At 45.8% G+C, this 22,247-nt stretch overlaps 1 protein-coding gene across 1 annotated transcript; it reads left to right on the forward strand.

Moving 5' to 3' along the window:
* Positions 1-5,876: 5,876 nt before the first annotated feature.
* IFIT2 (interferon induced protein with tetratricopeptide repeats 2) lies at positions 5,877-12,478 on the forward strand. The gene is made up of 2 exons (XM_084904340.1): positions 5,877-6,070; positions 9,216-12,478. The coding sequence occupies exons 1-2, from the start codon at positions 6,066-6,068 to the stop codon at positions 10,615-10,617; spliced, it is 1,407 nt and encodes a 468-aa protein (XP_084760466.1). The 5' UTR covers positions 5,877-6,065; the 3' UTR covers positions 10,618-12,478.
* The last annotated feature ends 9,769 nt before the right edge of the window (positions 12,479-22,247 follow it).

Here is a 22,247-nt window from a genome sequence, read left to right on the forward strand (position 1 = left end):
TATAACCAACCAGAACAAAAACATTTCAATATTTATAAAACAGACTTGGGGGAATTTCTTTCAACTTTAGAGTGCATATTATTTAAAGTTTCATCTTGTCTTTTCACTTAACATTATTTTGTGAAAATCTTCCCGTGTTCATATATATTTTTAAAAATATTATGACTATCAAAGGCCTCATAATAATGTTGCAAAGTATGGATGCATCATGATTTTTTTCCCCTTTATTCTTCCTTCCCTCCATCCTTCCTTCTTTCTTTTCTTTTATTCCTCATTTTCTCTTTCCTTAGTTCTTTCCCTTCTTCCTCCCTTTCCCATTTCTTCCTTTACAGTCTAATCTATAATTTACACATTCACACCACTGGAATAGTCAACATAATCTACGAGGTAGGAGAAGAAACAGCCCTTCCCCTTATTTCCCACTCCCTAGAGGCAACCATTTATAATTCTTTTAGTGGCTATTGTGTTATTTCCTTGTACTAAATAATATGCTTATCTTGGAAATTCTCGATGTTTTAAAAATGGTTAGGCATTATTTATCGGCTTTCCACCACTGAACTTCCTCCTCCAACATACACACACACACACACACACACACACACACACACACACACACACACGGCGCCTCTCCCACATCCTCCCTTGCCAAGGGCATTGTCTTAGATTAACATCCAGTATTTAGATTACTACAACCACAGGAATGCTATTTGCCAGGGAACCATGTCTTGTTCTACAATCAATGACCTTTGTTTTCCTGTATTTTATTTCATATTTCCCCCAAGTTAAAAGAAACAAAAAAAAAAACACCAAAAAGTAGTTTGTGTTGTTTTTTTTTTAAAAGATTTCTAAGTAATGATCACTATCTCAGCCCCAACCAAACTCTCCTCCAGTTGAATAGATCTCCTCTCCCCATTTCCAAACACTGGGTAGGCTGACATTTTCACATTTCACAGGACATGTGACCGGCTCCTATCTACACGGCTGCTCTTGAGACCTGTGGCAAGAATTTCCCTTCTCCCTCATTTAGTGTTTCCCTTCACCTCCCTCTGGTCCTGGACCTCCCCTTGCACTATATCCTGTGCTTCCTAAATCCCATTTCTGTATTTCCCTGGGTTTACTCCTATCTTTGGTGGGATGTCTCCTCCCAGCTTCCTGAGGAACTGTGCATATAAAGCAAATAGTTCACTTTTATAGATAAACGTGTCTTTATTTTCCTCCCATTGTTTGGCTATATTTAGAATTCCAAGTTAGAAATCACTTGCCCGCACTCTTTTGATGACATTTCTCCCTTGTCTTCTAGCTTTTACTAGTGTTGTTGAGTCCAAAAACATTTAGATCTTATTTTATAAATCCCCCCCACCCGCCCCTGGCTTCCAGAACATTTAGAATTCTCTTTGTCATTGGTGTTCTAAAAAGCTTACTTTGTAAAGGTTTATTTTTTCCCACTTGGAAACTTATAGCTTTCAATCAGGGAAACTATATTGGATATTTTCATTGACTTTTTTATAAATATTTTTTCTTTTTTTTTTTTTTTCCTCAGTAGAACTCTTACTATTCAGATATTGGTCCTCATAGACTGATTCATGCCATTAATTCCTGAGCCTTTGGTGTATTCTGCAATATAAATTGGGTTGATTCTTGGACTACCCCCGCTGCTGACAGATGTTAGTTTTCTCAAGTTTAGTACAGCATGAGGAAATTACCTCTTGTCTAGCTCTTTCAGAGTTTCCAAGATTTTGTTGCCTTTGTGTTCTCTGCTATTCTCTTCTCCTGGAGGATTTGATTTGAGGAGAAAGCTAAAACAAACTCATATGTTCAATTGATAGTCTCATATTGCCTTTAAGTATTTTTTATGAACCATCATTTAGTTCGTTTACACTTTTAAGCAGTTGTAACTAATCCTGCAATGAACATCCTTTGTTCATTAACCTCTGTGTCAGGATTCAACCAAAGAAGCAGAAGCAAGAAGAGGTATATAGTAAGAGATTTAATGTAAGGAATTGGCCTTTCAACATCGGCAAACTCATTAGTCAACAGAGCCAAATATCAACAGTACAACGACTGAAATTTCTATTGAGAGCCAAATTTTTTAAACTTAAACTTCTTCTAACTCTACTTCTTCAAAACAGACTCACCCAGGCCATAGTATTTTGTGGAAGAGCCACACTCAAGGGGCCAAAGAGCTATATGTGGCTCACAAGCCGCAGTTTGCTAACCACGGGCCTATTTGATTGTGAGGGCTGGTTAGGCAAGTCCAAATCCATCAGGCAAACCGTTAAGAAAGGCAGGCTGGGACTCCGGGACGTGGGCGGCTGCTGCCGTCCACAGATAGCAGCTCTTCATCCTGAAAGCCTCAGCTCTGTCCTAAAGCCTTTCGACTGACTAAACCAGGCCCACCCAGGTTATGTAGGAGGATCTCCTACTTAAAGTGAACTGATTCTGACATTTCATCACATTTGCAAAATACCTTCACTGCAACATCTAGATTAATGTTTCTGACTAACCACAAAATAATAGGTGTGGTTAAGAGATCAGGGAGAGCAGTCACACACACACACACACACACACACACACACACACACACACACACGGTTAACTGATATGGCACTGAACTTATTGTGTAAGAGACTCTGTCTCTCAATTTCTCGTCTGTAAAGGGGATACCACCTGCCTCTGGGGCTGCCGTGCATACTTAATGAGATGATTCCTCACCTCATTAATGTTTAAGCTGCTGCTCCACATAATGATAATACTAATAAAATCACATTTTCAGATGCTTCCTATGTGCCAGGAAATGTTAGAGGCACTTTGCAGGTGTTATTTCATTCAATTCTCACAAAAGATAGGAGAAATCTAATTTCAGAAAGTCTAAACAGTTTACAAAGAGAATACCCTAATTTCATCTGCCTATTAGTCCTCAGACCCTGGGTTTTGATTTTTTTTTAATATATTTTTTTTTTTTTTTGATTTCAGAGAGGAAGAGAAAGGGAGAGAGAGAGAGAGAGAGAGAGAGAGAGAGAGAGAGAGAGAGAGAGAGAGAGATCAATGATGAGAGAGAACCATCGATCGGCTGCCTCTTGCACGCTCCTACTGGGGATCGAGCCAGCAACCCAGGCATGTGCCCTTGACTGGAATCAAACCAGGGACCTTTCAGTCCACAGGCCAACGCGCTGGCAAACCAGCTAGGGCTGGGTTTTGGTTTTTGAGGTTTCCTCTCTTTTTTCTGTATGTCAGGTTCCTGGCAGGAAACTGATGTGAAGCTCAAGTTGAGTAATTCAAGAAAGTTGGATATGAGGTGGGTTGGATTTAGAGATAATACGAGATTATGCAGTACTCTGGGGCTAATGAAGGAGCAAGAGAGGGGAGAAATTATAGGACCACTTTGTAGCTGATGCAGCTGCTCAAGGGGGCCTTTGCTCATTCTGGGAACAGCAAGCTAGGTCTCTCCCTTAGTCTAGGTGGAGACAGGGGCAGCCTTCGGTCTATGCAAAGACAGACAGAAATATTTGTAATAAGCAGAGTAACAGGAACTCTCACTGTTTCGTTTTTCTCAAAATAGAAACCATTGCCAGGAGAGAGTTGGTTTTCCTCTCCAGTTTCTATTTTGCAGTCACACCACGTACTCTCACTCCGGCCCGGCAGCCAGAGCAGGTGACTCAGCCCTGCTGAGGCAGATCATACCATGCAGACTCCTGAAAGGTGAATCCATCCATCCCGGCGCTTCGCAACACATGGACCACATGCTTTCTCTGAGCTTCTCCCCACCCAGCACCTTCAGGAATAGGATTGAAACATGTCTATCTAACAGTTTCCTGAGTGCCAATTCCAATAATAATAATAATAATAATAATAATAATACTACAAAAGCCACAGTGTTCCTGGTTTCGTATTTCGGCACTTTTTGCACATTTAACAATATGTTTCTGTAAGTACGAAAATGAACTTGTAAATAGAAGTGAGACCTAAAAGTACTGATTTCCAATGGGGATGAGCTTAGCCATGTAGCCAAAAAAAAGGGCAGAGGATTGTCAAGAGGATTGTCTGCCAGTCTGGGCAGAAAAATGTGCAATGAATCACGTAAATCACACTTCCTCCAGACCCAACCACCTGGCTGGTCAGCCTCAGTCTGACGGGAGCACGTGTATTTCCCACGGTCAGTGTAAGTTCCCAGCCTCCAAGAAGCCGGTGCTATTCGCTTTCCCTCCTTGGGTCTATGTACAGGGTAATCCCTTTGGGATTAAGGGTATGACTAAGGAAAGAGCAAAGAAGGTACGCTTCCTTTATCATGACACACCACTGCGGCTGCCCATTGCGATGTGGGAGTGCAGAATACCAAGGTGACCCACGGGGCTTACAAGGTTGTGGAGCTCAGGGAAGCCAGTGATGTGTAGAGAGGTCAGGAACTGTCTGCAGTGAGTCAGTGACAATGATGAGTCATGAGATGTCAGAGGGGCGAAAGCTCTGGAAAAAGCAAACATCGAAAGTTTTCATTCTGGTTTCTTTGGTTAATGTGCTGAGTTATTAATTAGAATAAAACCTAACGTTTACTATCCTGACCAGTTTGGCTCAGTGGATAGGGTATCAGCCTGCAGACTGAAGGGTCCCAGGTTCGATTCCGGCCAAGAGCATGTACCTTGATTGTGGGCACATCCCCAATAGGGGGCGTGCAGGAGGCAGCTGATCGATGTTTCTAACTCTATTCCTCTCCCTTCTCTGTAAAAAAAAAAATAAATAAATAAATAAATAAATAAGTAATAATAATCAATAAAATATATTTTAAAAACAAACAAAAAACCATAATATTTACTTATTGTGTGCCAGGCATTATTCCCCCTAGAAGAATGTGTTTTGTGTATCCATCCATGTGAGCCTCAGACACCACTGTGTATTACTTCCATATCACGGGAGAGGAAACTAAAGCATGGAGCCGTTCAATCATTGTTAGTGGCCCAGCATTTAAAAGCACCCTACTTTCTAATCAGGAGAGGCTAACACCAGAGTCCGCTGTTCTATCCTGAATTCATTCATTCAACAACTACTGCCTGGCTGGGGTTGCTCAATGGTTGAGCATCAACCTATGAACCTTGAGGTCACGGTTCAATTCCCTGTCAGAGCACATGCCCAGGTTGTGGGCTTGATCCTCAGTGAGGAGCATGCAGGGGGCAGCCGATCAATGATTCTCTCTCATCATTGATGTTTCTCTCTCTCCATCTTCCTTCCACTCTGAAATCAGTAAAAATATGTATATATTAAAAAACAAACAAACAAAAAAAAACTACTTTGGTCCTAACTGATTTGGCTTAGTGGATAGAGCATCGCGAAGCCTTATGACTGAAGGGTCCCGGGTTTGATTTCGGTCAAGGACATGAACCTTGGTTGAGGGCACCTCCCCAGTAGGGAGTGTGCAGGAGGCAGCTGATGGATGTTTCTTTCTCATCAATGTTTCTAACTCTCTCTCCCTCTCCTTTCCTCTCTGTGAAAAATCAATAAAAATATCTTTAAAAACAAACTACTTTTGAATGCCTGCCGTGTGCCATGAATTGTAAGAACTGGAGATTGGGCAGTGAATGAAACTGACAAAACACCCCTAACCCATTGGAGGTTACATAACTGCTCCTGGCAGTGGCCGGCCTGTCCTAGCCCGTCCTATGGGCGATCAGAAAGGTGAGGGTGGGTGACCCACTTCATGTGAAGGTGGAATTTGCTTACTTAGGAGGCAGGGGCCTTGGGAACTGTCTCCTCCCCGTTGGACTTCCTGGATGTCAGCTGATGCAGAACACAATTCACCCAGCGCAGTTCCCTCTGACTCAGCCCAGGAGGAGCCCCCCACCCCCTCTGGCTCTTTCTTTCCCCTTAGAGCCTGCCTGGTTCACTTTCCAGTTTCAGTTTCCCTTCACCCAAGCCCTTGTTCCGGAAAGCAAGGGGAAGGCGCGGGGGATGCCTCCATATATAGGTGACTTCAGCACTGACTGCAGGCGGAGGAGGAAGGTGTCTGAGGAGCAGGCACAGCAGCCCTACCGGCATCCAAACGGCAGCACCAGCACCGGGAAGAAGGGGCGGCGACCATGAGGTAGGCTTGCTGGAGACGTCTGCCCGTCCGGTGGGGAGTGCAGAGCCTCAGGGCGCTCCCCAAAGGCCGTGCCCGCCAGTTTTGCTCCGGTTTGTTTGCAGCCACTCCCAGGCTCCTGTCTCCCAGGCTCCCGTCTCCAGGCTCCCGTCTCCAGGTTCCCGCCTCCCGGGCTCCCATCTCTAGGCTCCCGTGTCCCGGGCTCCCGTGTCCCGGGCTCCCGTCTCCCGGCTCCCGTGTCCCGGGCTCCCTCCCGTCTCCAGGCTGCTGGCGTGTTGACTCCTGAGAGCTGAGCTCCCGAGGGAGTGGGGAGGGAGGGAGAGGACACAGAGGGGTGGGGATCATCTGGCAGGTTGTTCACTTAAACTAAGCGGGTCCCGTGATGCTCTTGGAGCCTCCTTTTTGTTTCTTTATTTGAAGAAGTACGTAAGGAGTTTTGTGGGGGAGGTTTAAATATATTTTATTGATTTTTTTTTACAGAGAGGAAGGGAGAGGGATAGAGAGTTAGAAACATCGATGAGAAACATCAATGAGAGAAACATTGATCAGCTGCCTCCTGCATACACACACACACACACACACACACACACACACACACACACACACACCGTGCTCTAAGACAGCGGTTCCTGTATTTGAACTCGAATATGAATCATCTGGAAAGCGTGTTAAAGGGAGATTCCTGGGCTCCACCCCAGATTCTGATTGGATGGAGCTGGGATGAGGGCCGAGGGTGTGCTTGTCTAACGGGGGTGTTCCTCCGTGGGGCTGCTACTGCCCTCAGTCACTGCGGGGGCAGCATGCGCTCTGGCCTGGCGAACAGTGTCCCTGTGGATTTCCTCCAGACCAGAAGCAGGGCGAACAAATTGCTGTGCTGTAAACGGTTAGGACTTCCAGAGGCATTAAAGCATAAGTCTGGGAAGCAAGTATTGGGACCAGCTTCTGATTGACCGGTGGGCAAAATAACCCATAATTATGCAGTGAAATTGGCTGCCTTTCAAAGGGCTGCTCCGAGGGATTATTGTATGTACGTGTGTACATTAACTGTCTCTATCTTGCAAATGCGCAACTAACTCTATGTCTGAGGTCATTTCAACTGTATCCATTCCCTGTGTTTCTGTTATAAAACGAGAAAGGAGCTAAGAAAGCTCATGTGCTTAAGGAAATTGCCCTGTGACCTCGCGGAGAAGGAAGGCAGGTGAGACTGGACATCAACTTTCTGAGGGGAGGCTGCTGCCATTGTAATGCAGGTGCCAAGCAAGTCACTCTCCCGGGCCCTGCCCCACCCTCCCGGCTTACACAGGAGACTCAGACAACCCTGCGCTTGGCTAAGACCGCCTGGGTCTTTGAAAGGGCGCAGGCTCCCTCCCTGAGAGGAAATCCCTACCCACTTCCCTCCTATATTTTGTTTATTCTACTTGGGGGAGTTAAATTTCCATTTGTTTCAAGTAACAGAAATGAGCAGGTGCTGATTTTAAAGTTCCTGGAATGATTCTCAGGACTCCACACACAGGACCATAGCAACCCCAGGAGGACCAGAACAGGACCCTGGAGCGTTTGGGGGACCCAGACTCTGCCCTCTCTGCAGTACCTACTGCAGAATGTGGTCCCATCAGACCCCCAGCATGCACAGCTCCCTTCCTAACGTGTGAAAACCGCCTCAGGCTCCCTCGCTCCCTCTCAGTTCCATTCCCAGCTTCCCCTTGAGTCTGGGTACCCAGCCATGGTCCAATCAAATTGTAAGGTGCACGGGGCTATACATCATGAAAGCTAGGGGACAGGAGCAAATGAGGAAATATAACCTTTCATCTGGGCAAATATTTCGAAAGTGATCGAAACTTGCCACATTACATGACTTCCCAGATTGTTTATTGGCTGCTCATGTCAGAATCCATACTATGTAGAATATCGGCTCCTGATAAAAAGGGCCAGTGAATATATATCATTAAAAAAATTTTTTAAGTGAGAAAAAGCAACATTTCAGAGACTCCAGTGTCTAGGCAATGTAGAAAAAAACAACAATTTGATGCTATTCGTGAGTTATAACCTATTCATCAGTGAAGTTATTCAAGACAGGATTATTTGTCTGATTGCTGTTTCTGCTTGGTTGGGTTTGTTCATTTGTTTGCTTGTTCTAAGGACCAACTCTGAAGGGAATGAGAAATGTTTCTAGAAGAGTTGCAAGGGTGCCCTAAGTGAAAGAGAGCTTTCCTGGGAGGGAAGAAGCTGGCTGTTGTATGAGCCTCCTCTTGTAGCCACACATCTAACACCTTGTCATGAAAGCAAACCGCAGAAGAGAGAAAATAAAATTTCGAAAGAAAATTATTAAACAACAAATGTAAAATCATTTCTAAATCAATTCAACGAAACATGTTAAGAACAGAAATCAACAACCTAAGAAGTTAGGGTTCGGACTGAAGGATCCTTGCTCCATTCTGGTCAAGGGCATATGCCTGGGTTGTGGGTTCGATCCCCAGTATGGGCATGCAGGAGACAGCTGATCAATGATTCTCTCTCATTATTGATGTTTCTATCTCTCCCTCTCCCTTCCACACTGAAATATATATATATTTTTTCTTTTTTCAAGTGAATGCTAGGTAGGAGGAAGGAATGAAACAAACAAAAATCAATTAACTAGCCTTGCCAAGAAAGCCTCCACTGGAACCAGTTCCACAGCTTTGGCTGCCCCTGCAGAGGCCCCACCAAGAAGAGAGCAGCGGGCTGGCCAACCTGCCCAGCTGCCTTCCGTAGGGATCCGGCCCACTGCCCTCTCCCTGATTCTCCCGTGGCCCAGTCGCTTGATTCCTGCTTCCCTGTGCTTGAACGCATATACCAAAATACAGAAATTTAAAAAAGGAAAATGTTTTAAAATATATTTTTGTTGATTTCAGAGAGGAGAGGAGGAGGATAGAGAGATAGGGGATGGAGGCCGCAACCTGGCATGTACCCTGACCGGGAATCGAACTGTGACCTCCTGATTCAGAGGTCGATGCTCCACCACTGAACCACACCGGCCGGGCAATGTTCTTTTTTGATTGAGGTCCGCGCCCTTCCGGAGGAGGAGAACTGTGTTTGTCTTGCTCCCTGCTTTGTGCCGGGGGAGTCTGTGCCGTCTCTCACATGTCGGTCTCTCTGCTTCTCCCCACAGCGAGGAGGCCACCGAGAACTCCCTGGAGAGCAGCCTGCGGCGGCTGAAATGCCACTTCACCTGGAACTTGTTGGAGGGAGAAAACTCCTTGGATAATTTCGAAGACAGAGTGTGCCACCAGACCGAGCTGCAGAGCGGCGAGTTCAAAGCCACCACGTACAACCTGCTGGCCTTCATAAAGCACCAGCGGGGCCAGGGCGAGGAGGCGCTGCAGTGCCTACGGCGAGCAGAAGACCTGATCCAGCAGCAGTACCCTGGCCACGCGGAACTCCGAAGCCTGGTCACCTGGGGCAACTACGCCTGGGTCTACCACGGCATGGGCAGGCTCTCCGAAGCCCAGGCCTACGTGGACAAGGTCCGAGAGGCCTGCAAGAAGTTCTCCAGCCCCTACCGAATGGAGAGTCCCGAGCTGGACTGCGAAGAGGGGTGGTCACGGCTCAAGTGCGGGAGGCAGCACGCCGGCAGGGCCAAGGAGTGCTTTGAGAAGTGTCTGGAGAAGCGCCCGAAGCACCCGGAGTCCACCTCGGGGCTGGCGATCTGCAGCTTCCGGCTGGAAGAGTGGTCACCGCTCAAGAATCCCGTGGAGGCGCTGAGGCGGGCCATTCGGCTCAACCCTGGCAACCAGTATATCAAGGTCCTCCTGGCTCTGAAACTGCAGAAGATGAACGAAGACGAGGAGGCGGAAAGGCTAGTGGAGGAAGCCGTGGAGAAAGCCCCCCATGCCATCGACGTGCTTCGCGGGGCAGCGATGCTGTATCGGAAGAAAGACGACCTGGACAGCGCCATCAAGCTGCTCACCAGGGCCGTGCAATGCTCGCCGGACAACGCCTACCTGCACTGCCACCTGGGGGTGTGCTACCGGGCCAAAGTCCTCGAGTGCGAGAAGAGAGGCCTGACGGGCAGGTATGGGGACAGGGAGGACTACCAGGAGCTGATCAGACACGCCGTGGAGCACCTGAAGAGAGCTGATGAGCTCAACAGGACTCTGGTCAAGGTGGGCTCCTTCCTGGCCTGCCTCCACCTCCAGGCGGGCCAGTACGAGGATGCAGAGTATTACTTCCAGAGGGAATTCGGCAAAGAGCTCACGGCTGTGGAACGGCAGGTGCTCCACCTTCGATATGGCAACTTTCAGTGGTTTCAGAGGAAGTGTGAGAGCAAGGCCATCCACCACTTCATGGAGGGTGTGAAAATAAACCAGGACCCGAGGGCCACCGGGAAGATGGAGAACAAACTGCGAGGCATCGCCAAAGCCAGGCTTTCCAGGAATAGAGATGATCCCCAGGCTTTGCGCATCTTAGCATGTCTCCAGGAGCTGGAGGGGAAGAGGCAGCCGGCAGGTGAAAACTCTGAGAGGGGTGTGAACGGCCGCCTCAGCCCTTCCGAGTCTTTAGAGGATGAATGAGGAATCAGAATGTGGTACCCACAGGGCTACTCCGGGGAGGGAGGCAATACCCCTCCTCGCAGTTGGTACCAAAATATTTAACTACAAGTATGGCATAGGCATGGACTGAGAGAGTGCCCACAGTACTGGATTGGGTTGACTTGCTCAGGGAGTTCCGGAAGAGGGACTAAATTGGTGGTGGTGGTGGTGGTGGTGGTGGTGGTATTGAAGGGGGGGAGGGGAGTAAGGTCTTGTGGCTTGGTAAAGGGGCCATATCCCAGTTGACATCGGAAACACTGGTCCATTTTTGCAATGCTTTTCCATCACTGGTGTCTTGTGAGATCCGCTTACTGGAATGTTCTAGGTTCATCCAAAGGCTGGAGGACCAATGCTTAGATAGATGTTCGTTTTCTCCCTCCCCCTCTCCCTCTCTCTCTCTCCCTCTCTCTCTCTCTCTCTTTCTCTCTCTCTCTCTCTCTCTCCCCCCTTCTTTCTCCACTGCCCTAGGTTATCCTTAATCTAGATTGCCCTACATGACAGCAGTTCAATCGTCCTATTCGCTGAGGTGGGACCATAGTTTGAGAACTAGAGAGCAGAGAATAAGTCCAATCCAGAAGGGACATGTCTCCGAGAAGTAATGGGGTCAGTCCATCACACTACAGCAGTTCAAGAGGCTCTTGGGGGAGATTTTGCCTTCACTCTGCTCACCCTGTAATCGAAATACAACATGTGAAGAATTTTTTTAAAAAAAAGAATTCTGGCCCTGGTCAGTGTGGTATCATCCCATGCACGGTTTGATTCCCCATCAGGACACTTGCCCAGGTTTCCAGCTTGATCCCTGGTGGGGGCATGCAAGAGGCAGCCAAATGATGTTACACTCTCACGTCGATGTTTCTCTCTCTCTCCCTCTCCGTTCCTCTCCAAATAAATAAATAGACAAATAAACTACTCTTTTAAAAAAGGATTCTTTACAGTATGCTAGAAACCAAAATAATACCGTTCTTTAAAAATAAATGTCTCACCCGTAGGGATAGGAACAGGGTAGGCAAGAGAGAGGAATGCTGGTTTGCCATTGTAGATTATAATCATATGGAGAAATTTTCATTTCCTTAGCCACTATTAGGAAAATTTATTTGCTTTGTTGTTTTTAAAGTGCTTTGATGACCCCCGCCCGCCCCCCCCCCCCCCCCCAGGAAAGCAGCAGAGCAGGGAATTATTTGGTGGCTAAGGAGCTAGTGAAAGGTCTTGGGAAATTACATCAGCAAAGGAAGGATTTCCCACCATTAGACATGTAAATTTGGTGATATAAAAGTTTTCTTAACCCTGAAATTCTTTATGAAAACACCCAAATTAATGGTATGTTTGGAGCAATTGGAATTTTCTAGGTAGATACTGAATAGCCTGCAAAGTCAAGGTTTGTGTAACTCAAAACAGAGTCAGCTGACCAAGAACAAGACCATCAGTTATTCTTTCCGTTACAAAATGTTTGTCTCTTGGAATTCCTTCGAACTTAAAAGATGGTTGGTTATCTGGGGTTGGGGGGCGGGGATAGAAGAGATGGTGTTTAAGGGTACAAGCTTGCAACTAAAGAAGTTTTGGAAATCTTATGCACAGTGCAGTGAATATAGACAATAACATCAGCCTTATTAAGACAGTATATCTTAATTATTCCCACTATAAAATATGTCAAACGATTGCAATCGAATTAAAATAAAGAAATGTATCAAGTCAACATGCTGTACATCTTAAACTGACACAATGTTATATGTCAAATATGTCTCAATAAAATTAAGTCTATATTAACATGTTTATTCAGCAATTAAAACATTATATGTAAATCAAGATTCTTTTTTCTATTAAAATTTCCAACTACTGTAACAATAGCTTTTGTGTTATTTTCTGTATCAGAAATAATGTTGTGTGCCCTGAGACCATCCGTATCCACAGCATGGATTCCTAAAAAAAAAAAAGTCATAGATTTAATTAATTCGTAATATATATGTGATGGGACATAAAAGGGGTGTTCTGGTTTTTCTGAAAGTTTGGTGTACCTTACCACTTCCAGACTCGGCTACAGATAAATGAAATGTCACACTGGGTATGAACTGGCTTCAATACCCTAGGCTGGTCTCACATCACAGCCACTGAAAACAATATTTTTCTACGCATGCATATAAGCATAACCAATGGATACAGGACCCGGGGGGGTGGGGGAGAGCAAGTGAGGGTATGTACTGGGGGGCAGGAGAGGCCAGGAGGAGGTCAATGGGGAGAAAAAAAGGAGACATGTGTATCACTATTTGGATTACTTCAAACAATTTTAAAAAAGAACATTTTCCCCCTACAGCATTCTTAAAAGAGTCCAGGACTTCAGCTTACGCCCTGACACCCATCATCATGCACCCCCGTGCACACAAACACCTGGCCCCACATTGACAGTGGGAGGGGGGGGCTGTGCCTTTCTCTCTGTTAAATCTTTTTTTAAAAAATATATTTTATTGATTTTTTTTTTTTACGAGAGGAAGGGAGAGGGACAGAGAGTTAGAAACATCAATCAGCTGCCTCCTGCATACCCCCCACTAGGGATGTGCCCGCAACCAAGGTACACGCCCTTGACCAGAATAAAACCTGGGATCCTTCAGGCCGCAGGGATCCTTCAGGTCGCCTTGTGCTCCCAGCCTCAGCCCAGTCCATTCTTCCTATGTAATCCTGTACCCTGCACCTGCTGTAAGACAGTTTGGGGAAGCTTATAAGGCCCTTGTCTTCTTGGTTGGCTGGCCTTCTCAATAAACGCCTTCCATGCTACAACCCTGCCTTCGTTATTGGACATTACGACAGGCAGCCGGAGCCCACCCAGGGGGTTTCCAGTAACAAACTGGCTTGCACAGTCTGTGTCTGGAAGTGAGACAGCATTAGAGTCCTGAAGATAAACACAGACAAGACTGTGTTAGGATCCAATCAGCCTTGGATTTCAACCTGGGAAATGTGGGTTCCAACTGGAGACTGTCTATCCACTGAGCCACCGGTTTCAGCTCCCTGAAAAATCTTGTTAGCATCTGCTTCTGTCCACATTCTCTCTCCTTGTCTGACTCCATCGTGAGAAACGAGGAGGTGCCCCTGATGCCGTGTTCTGCCCCACTCTGGAGGCAGTCTCAAAGGCATAATAAGAGTTTTTCTTGATAAGTAAAGAATACAAAGAAACCCAAAGCCCTGCGTCTCTCCTGTTTTTCAAGAGGTCATTCTGGTGGAAAACACGATTCCTACCAGCTGCCGAGGCAAACTCCTTCCATTGGACGGAATTGGACAGGTGTGTGTCCTAAGGGAAGGGTTAGCTCACTTTGCCTGAGGAACTAATTGCTGGATCCTGGTGCCCAGGGAAGGAAACGGCATGTTCTGTTGACCTGGAGTGAAGCCCATGGGTACCTCGTGTGCTGAGGAAGGTACACCGGGTGAATGCATGTGTGCTGCTCAAGGATGTCATACCACCAGGAACAGAACCCTAAAAGGAATGACGTGGGACGGGTAGGCAAGAGATGTGCAACATATTACACTTAATCTTAACTTGAGGTCTTAAAACTAACAGAGACATTTGGAAGACAATAAAGAACATTTTGCATATAACTATGTTTCCTGAAATGTCACTATCCCGGGAGCAAATGGAGCCACGTTAGTTGGAATGACTTGTAATTCCCTGGCTCTTCACCACATCACCCTCCCCCACCCCCCGTGCAGGACCCTCCACTCTCCTCACATGCTCACCCTGGCCAATCACAGGCCCCCAAGAGGTGTCCCCTCAGTGTTGATGAACTAGTCGGTCAGAACCAGCTATTGGCATGCTTCCGGCACCCACAGCCCTCAATGTCTTCTCGAAAAAAAGGGGCTCCAACACATCTCATCATTCCCTGCATTGGATTGCCACCCGGGGAGCACCGATATCCCTGCCAAAGGTATTCTCAAGGGCATCACCCCCTCGAGGGAATGAGTAGAACCTCTCTCATCCTCATCTGGGTTCCAAGTCCCACTGATGGTTTCTCAGATGCAGAGTCCTCAGTGAGAGGTTTGTGGTGCTCTTCCCGCAGAGCTCAGACACAGCCCGTGGAGGCAGCAGACCTGAGTCATCTTCCTTCCCACCTCACGTCAATTTGGTACGGGGACGCATAATCTGATAGATAGAGCACCTGAGCTCACCTGGAAAATAATCACATTACTCTGAAATTCTAAAATACATATATGTATGGAAGCAGAGGGTTAAGTTGCTTACATGGGAACAGAGAGTTAAAGTTTTTGGTCTAAGTTTCATTTCTCAGGCCAGTGGGCCTGCTCAGTCTCATCCCAAACAAGTGATTGAGATGAGTCAGTTGCAGACCATGTACACCTTACCCAGCATGCAAGCACAACATTTGATCAGGCCGACCCAACCAGGAGCCAAGCCATCCTCTCATCGCCTGACAACCAAGAGCAAGGGTTGACGTCTGCTGACCTTCAGGACTGCATGCCTTCGCCTTGTGCTCCCAGCCTCAGCCCAGTCCATTCTTCCTATGTAATCCTGTACCCTGCACCTGCTGTAAGACAGTTTGGGGAAGCTTATAAGGCCCTTGTCTTCTTGGTTGGCTGGCCTTCTCAATAAACGCCTTCCATGCTACAACCCTGCCTTCGTTATTGGACATTACGACAGGCAGCCGGAGCCCACCCAGGGGGTTTCCAGTAACAAACTGGCTTGCACAGTCTGTGTCTGGAAGTGAGACAGCATTAGAGTCCTGAAGATAAACACAGACAAGACTGTGTTAGGATCCAATCAGCCTTGGATTTCAACCTGGGAAATGTGGGTTCCAACTGGAGACCAGAAGCTCCTGTCTCCTCCTGCCCTGCCTCCACCATTTCCCCATCATTTGCTTTGGGGGAAAGGCAGTAAGTTTGTGATAGGCAGTTAGACAGACAGGAGCAGAGCAAGGACAATGGGCCAGGTACAGAAGGTCACCAGGACTCTAGATTAGCATTGGCCACAAAAGAAATTCACACAAGGTTTGGAAGGTAGAAATGAAGCAGTAGTCATTGCACTCTGAAGAACAGTGTAGGACACCGGCGCTGTGGCAGCTCACACACATGGTCATTGACTTCTGACCCACCTGGTTGGTCCCTAGAAGGCATCCAGATCTACATACAGCTCCACCAGCTCCCACCAGCGCTTCTCCTTCAGCTTCTACAGGTCTGGGCCAAATGCATGTTGCAACTCGATAGTGAAGAACACCAAGCTTTTCTGCAAGTCAACCTCATTGTCAAGTTTGGAGGTGGTGAGAGCAGACCTGGGGTCTAATTCATCTTCATGGTTTCTCATTTGTCCTTACTGTCATCCACATTGTCTTCCTTCCTGTAAATCTGGCTGAACTACAGACTTCCAACCAAATACCAGATGCAGAGACAATAGCCTGCACAGCCTGTCCCACCAGCTCTCACAATTATATAAGTTCTAACCCAATAATAAATCCCTCATTCTATGTCAAAACATGACTGATACATGGTAGTTTTGCGACAAGACGTTAAAATTACGCTATTACAGAATCCATTGTAACTAAGTGTACCAAAGATCAACCTTCAGAGAATAAAATGAGATGTCTGACATACAGGACAGATGACAAAAAAAAAAAAGAAGGTCACCAGGGTAGAAAGCCCTGGGTGCCTAGCAAAGGACAATCGTAGGGTGGGAATTTATCCCCAGGGAGACCTTTCCACCCTTAGTATATTGCTGGTCCTGCAGTTTGAACCCCCTGACCTTTCCTCTTCTAGTCCTTAGTCACATTTCAGCTCCAGGCCCAGATAAGTAACAAAACCAGTCACAGCTGACGTCAGGACCAGCTGCATTGAATAATGACCTCCTGCCCTGGTGCCAGCCAACCAATCAGTGGAGAGAGACCACAGCCCTGAAAGGACACACGTGGAAAGCTTCTAAATATTCTATTAAGATCTTCCCCTGGGACCTCCCCTAAAATCTCTACCCTTAAAACCCTTAGGAAGGAAAACTCAGCACCCTCTCCCTTCTGGGAGCTGCCAGGAGGCTCTGCCTTGTCTCTTCCCTCTCCCCAGTGCCCCTCTGCTGGAAACCAAAACTGAACATTGTCACTGGTAGTAAAATATAAAGGGAGCTGGCCAACCTTGATGGCTCTGAATGGTCGGAGCTATTAACTCATCCTCTAGTTAAGATAGTGGTAGTTGAGGCAACTTTAATTTGTTAATCATATGTAAATTCTTGTTGATTTTCTGTTGGAATTTTCTGCTTAAGGAATGTCTTTGTCTCAGAATCTCAATAAAAGAAATGGCAAAAGGCCAGAGCAACAGGTAGTCCTCCCCCTAGAGGTGGACTCCCGCCTGGCCCCCATTTTCCCAAATTAACTTTTTCCCATTCTCTCTTCATTTTAGTGTGCGGCCTTCTCCAGAAACCGACCCTGAAGAGGAATCGTGTTAAGGGATCTCACACCCCTCTTCCTAGGCGCATTACCATTACCTTCCTCACTCCCAAGCTCCTAGGGCCCTTCTTTTGCCTCCATAACTCATTTCCTCAGCACACTTCTTCTATGAATTACTTCTTCCATCTCTGTAACTTTCTAAATAGATGTTCTCTTATCGTTGGAGTCTTGTCCAGAACTCAGGTACAGAAGTTGCTGACCTAGGTCCAGTCTGATCCCACGGGTCTACCCCACTGCCATTCCCACTGTCTACAACTACTTGGTTAGATGAATTAGAAATTTTCTTTATGATTGACAGGTTACTGTGTTATTGCTGGTAATCTACACCTTATTGGAAGGCTGCAGGGAAGGGGAGGGATTATTAATGACTAAAATCCTTAATGTAAAATGGTGCAGCAATTTTGGAAAACAGTTTGGCACTTCCTCAAACTGTTAAACAATGCATCACCGTACAACCCAGCAATTCCATCCCTTGGTACATACCCAAGAGAAATGAAAACATATATTCACATAAACCTGTACCTGAATGCTCATAGCAGCATTATTCATAATAGCCAAGAAGTAGATCTATCAACCAAGGAACTGATAGATTAAAATGGGATATCCTTATAAGGGAATGGTATTTGGCAATAAAAATAAATTAAATACTTACTGATACATGCTACAACATAGAGGGACATTGAAAGCATTATGCTAAGTGAAAGAAGCCAGTCACAAAAGGTCACACACTGTATGATTCCTTTTATTTTAATTTAATTAATTAATTAATTATTTTTAATCCTCACCCAAGGATATTTTTCCATTGATTTTCAGAAAGAGAGTGGAAGAGAGAGGGAAAGGCAAAGAGAAACATCTATGTGACAGAAACTCATTGATTGGTTGCCTCCTGCATGGCCCTGACCAGGACTCAGGCCAGAGAGGAGCCTGCAATTGAGGTACATGCCCTTCACTGTAACCGAACCTGGGACCCTTTGGTCCACAAATCCTCTATCCACTGAGCCAAGCCAGCCAGGGCTGTATAATTCTTTTTTTTTTTTTTTTAAATGTATTTTTATTGATTTCAGAGAGAAAGGGAGAGAGAGAGAGAAACATTAATGATGAAAGAAACTCATCGATTGGCTGCCTCCTGCATGCTCCCTCCTGGGGATTGAGCCCAGAACCCAGTCACGTGCTCTTTTAGACCACAAGCTGACGCTCTATCCACTGAACCAAACTAGCTAGGGCTATATGAATCTTTTTATATGAAATGTCCATAGTAAGCAAATAGAGAACCAGAAAGTAAATTAGTGGTTGCTGATTTCTTAGACTACTGGGAGGAGAGTAGGATTGGAGGTAACAACAAATGGGGTGTGGAGTTTCTTTGGGATTAATGAGAATATTCTAACAGTAACTGTGCCCTGGCTGGGTAGCCCAGTTGGTTTGAATTTTGTCTCCATGCGCCAAGGTTTCTCATTCAATCCCAGGTCAGGTCAATAAAAATTCAACCAACGAATGTATAAGTGGAACAGCAAATCAATGTTTCTCTCTGTGTCTCAAATCAATAAGAAATTAAAAATAATAAAAATTTTAAATGTATTGTGATAATGGTTGCACAGCACTATGAAATGCTAAAACTATTGAATTCTATACTTTAAATGGGTGAGTTGAATGGTATGAGGATTACATTTTAATCAAACTTAAAAATGAGTACTCATTACAAATGTGTATAAAGAAAGCCATCTTTCCTTCAATCACCTTCTATTTTTGAGCTCTGGGTTTGCTTGCACTGTCTTGTTTCTTCTATCTAAATTCTTCTAGAGAGTTAAAGGAGAGGTCAAAGGTTTTTCTTGAGTTTGCTGGGTCTTCATTGCCTTCAGCTTAAAACAGTCCACAGGCCAAAGCAGCACCTTTTGGGGTGGTTCATTCTGAACCCTTTCAGAAATTTTATAAAAATAAAAGAATATATGTGTCTTAAGGTAGTATTCCTCCTTCAGAGCTCAAAGAATAAATACAGGCATGTAAATGTATCAGCTAACTAGCCAGCCACTACACACTATTGTGTTACTACTTCCCCATTTCACAACTGGGAAAACTAAACTGTTATCTTAGACTACCCAGAGATCTAACCGCCCAAGGTTCTCTCCAGGGCTTGGCTTTTTATATTTATCCTGGGGCAAAGCAGATTAGGACACAGTGGTGTGATTCATGGCTAACCCAAGTGCTAGTCAACTGAACAAACAGAACTAAATCCAGGCCTCCCAGTGCAAATCGTCTGCCACAGATAAAGTGGAAGAAGCTACGTTTTAGAAAATATTTCTGGAACAATTTTTCACATCATGTGGTCCCAGAAACCCCGGGGTCTGCATCTCCTACAGACTATTAAAAATTCAGTTTCCTGGGCCCCACCCCAGGGAGTGTGAGTGGAATTTAAACAATGTACTTGGACTGAGTCATAGCAGAAATCCTCAAACTTGTTTTATTTTCCTCCTCGTGAAGTGAAATCACTTTCACTTTCCAGTTCCTCTTCCCTCTCAATCTCTTGGAAAAGGGAAGCTAGCAACTGCTCACGCCTGCCTTCCCCTTTAAATAGCCCCTTCAGCATTTACTTGCCACAGACAAAGAAGATTTCGGAAGAGCCAATCAGCTTGGACCCACCTTTTGAGACGTGCAGAAAAGCAGTTTGCAGTCACAAGGTCAGTGAGATAATAAGACATAGATACTGTTTTTTAAAAATATATATTTTATTGATTTTTTACAGAGAAGAGGAGAGAGGGATAGAGAGCTAGAAATGTCGATGAGAGAGAAACATCGACCAGCTGCCTCTTGCACACCCCCTACTGGGGATGTGCCTGCAACCAAGGTACATGTCCTTGACTGGAATCGAACCTGGGACCTTCAGTCCACAGACCGATGCTCTACCACTGAGCCAAACCGGTTTCGGCAAGACATAGATACTATTGATCTTGAATGCAAAACAGCAGTTTCTCTGGTTCAGACCCAGGTTCTGAGTTGTCCTGTTACTTAGCGACTGAATGTGCCTTCATCGCATTTTTTATTTCCAGGGCTTTTTCTGGAAATAGGAAAAAGTAGGAACTCGGCTCTCGAAACTTCTAGAACTGTTCCCTGGAACAGCTGGTGGAGCTGGGAGCTGGGTGAGGGAGGTTTGGCAGGAGTGGTTAGATCCACTCAGGCACCAAGTTTGCTGATTCAGTGTCAGAGCTAAAGAATTCCTCTTTATGGGGTTTTGTTGTTGTTCTCCTTTGAAGGACCGAAGGCCTTCTTCTTGTCATTTTCTTTTCAGCAGACCTTATTAAAGATGGAATTGGTAGTCCAAACCCAACTCACATTGAGAGGAATTTCACCCTGAAAGTTTGATCACTTCAAGGTGGGAATTCTTACAGATGGGCATTTTTTTTTTCTCCATTTCTTATATAAAAACAAACCAAAGGCTTAGAGTTGGTTTTTATTGCTGTGATGAGAGCTGAAAATCATTTCTCTTCAAAACATAATGAATGGTCTAACCTGTGGGATCCCTTAACACGACCCGCGTGGTTCAGGGCCCACTCAGAGTCCGGTTTCTGGAGAAAGCCGCACCCTAAAATGAAGAAGCTAGAAAGTAGTTAATTTGGGGAAATGGAGGCCAGGCGGGAAGTCCACCTCTAGTGGGAGGACTACCTGTTGCTCTGGCCTTTTACCATTCCTTTTATTGAGATTCTGAGACAAAGACATCTCTTAGGCGGGGGAAATTCCAACAACAGAAAATCAACAAGAATTTACATTTGATCAACAAATTAAAGTTGCCTCTACCTACCACTATTTCAACTAGACGATGAGTTAATAGCTCCGACCATTCAGAGCCATCCAGGTGGCCAGCTCTTTTTAGATTTTACTACCAGGGAACAATGTTTGGTTTCGGTTAGCTAGCTCTTTTTACATTTCACCACTAGTGACTCAATCTTGACAATGAGTTAATAGCTCTGGCCATTCAGAGCCGTCAAGGTTGGCCAGCTCCCTTTACATTTTATTACCAGAGACAATGTTAGGTTTCGGTTACTGGCACTAATCCTTGTCTAATACTGACCTAATTTCTAGTGGTAGAAAGCAGAGACATAGCTGCCAGGGCGAGGAGGAGGGTGGGGCTGGAACCCACTAGGAAGGCACATGGGAAACTGATGACCATGCCGATAGTCTACAAGGAGCTACTGCTGGTGGTCACTTGCGTATATCCATTGAGAAAAACACATCAAACTGTCCACTAAAAATGGGTGCATTTTACTGTAGGTAAGCTATAACCTTAGCACCCGATTTCAAAAAGTGCCTACAGACCCGTTGGAGCTCTGCCATCACACAGAACTTCAGAAGAGAGCGGACAGAGAAAAAGAAGCCTTTCCCATCAAACAGCTCTGCGAGGGATTGGTTGTCTGGGGAGGAAGGATCCAAGGGACCACTCAGGCAGTGAGGGACGGAAGACCCAAGGGCTCCCAAATCTTCTGTAGCGGGAGAGGAGTAAGAGGAATTCACTGCCAGGTGCCTCAGGTCACCTTTTTCTATAGAATGGGCTCCTGGCTGCAAGTAATATTAACTGTACCTGCATGAATAAGGGTGACCAGCAAACATGGCGCTGCCCAGAGCCTCAGTCTGTCCAAGAGGTTTTGCAGCGACCTGTGCTTGGGGGTGTCCGGAGCCCTGACCTGAGGAAGTCTGAGGGGGCATGCTGGAGTATGTGGGCCACCGGAGTTAGGCGCTCCTCCCCAGAAGTGCTAAACATTGTCAAAGGGAGAGCCACATGGGGAGACGCCCAGCACCTTGTTAGCTGGTTCATGGATGCCTCCTCTGTCCCATCCACTGAGAAACTCTGTGGCCCACTTCACCCCCTCAAAAATCCACTTAAAACTGTAGCACTAATTTACCAGTAATCACAGTTGTACCGGTTTCCACGCAATCAGTCCTGTTAGTGCTTTAAATGCATTATCGCCTATCATCTTCCGAAGAACTGTTATTTTTTTTTATTAGCCTCATTCCCTAGGTGAGAAAGACAGGGTTCAGAGGGCAAATTACTTGCCCAAGAGTTTACATCCAGTTAGTCCATTACCCAGGTGCTCAAACCCAGTGCCAAGGATTTCGCAACTCTGGGCACCAAGGCCAACAGGGCGAAATGTCTTACTGCTGTCAGTTATGCTCCCGTTAGAGAGAAGGGGCAGGGACTGGGAG

Source organism: Pipistrellus hanaki, assembly GCF_964339955.1.
Source record: "Pipistrellus hanaki genome assembly, chromosome: 14".
NCBI classification, from domain to species: domain Eukaryota; kingdom Metazoa; phylum Chordata; class Mammalia; order Chiroptera; family Vespertilionidae; genus Pipistrellus; species Pipistrellus hanaki.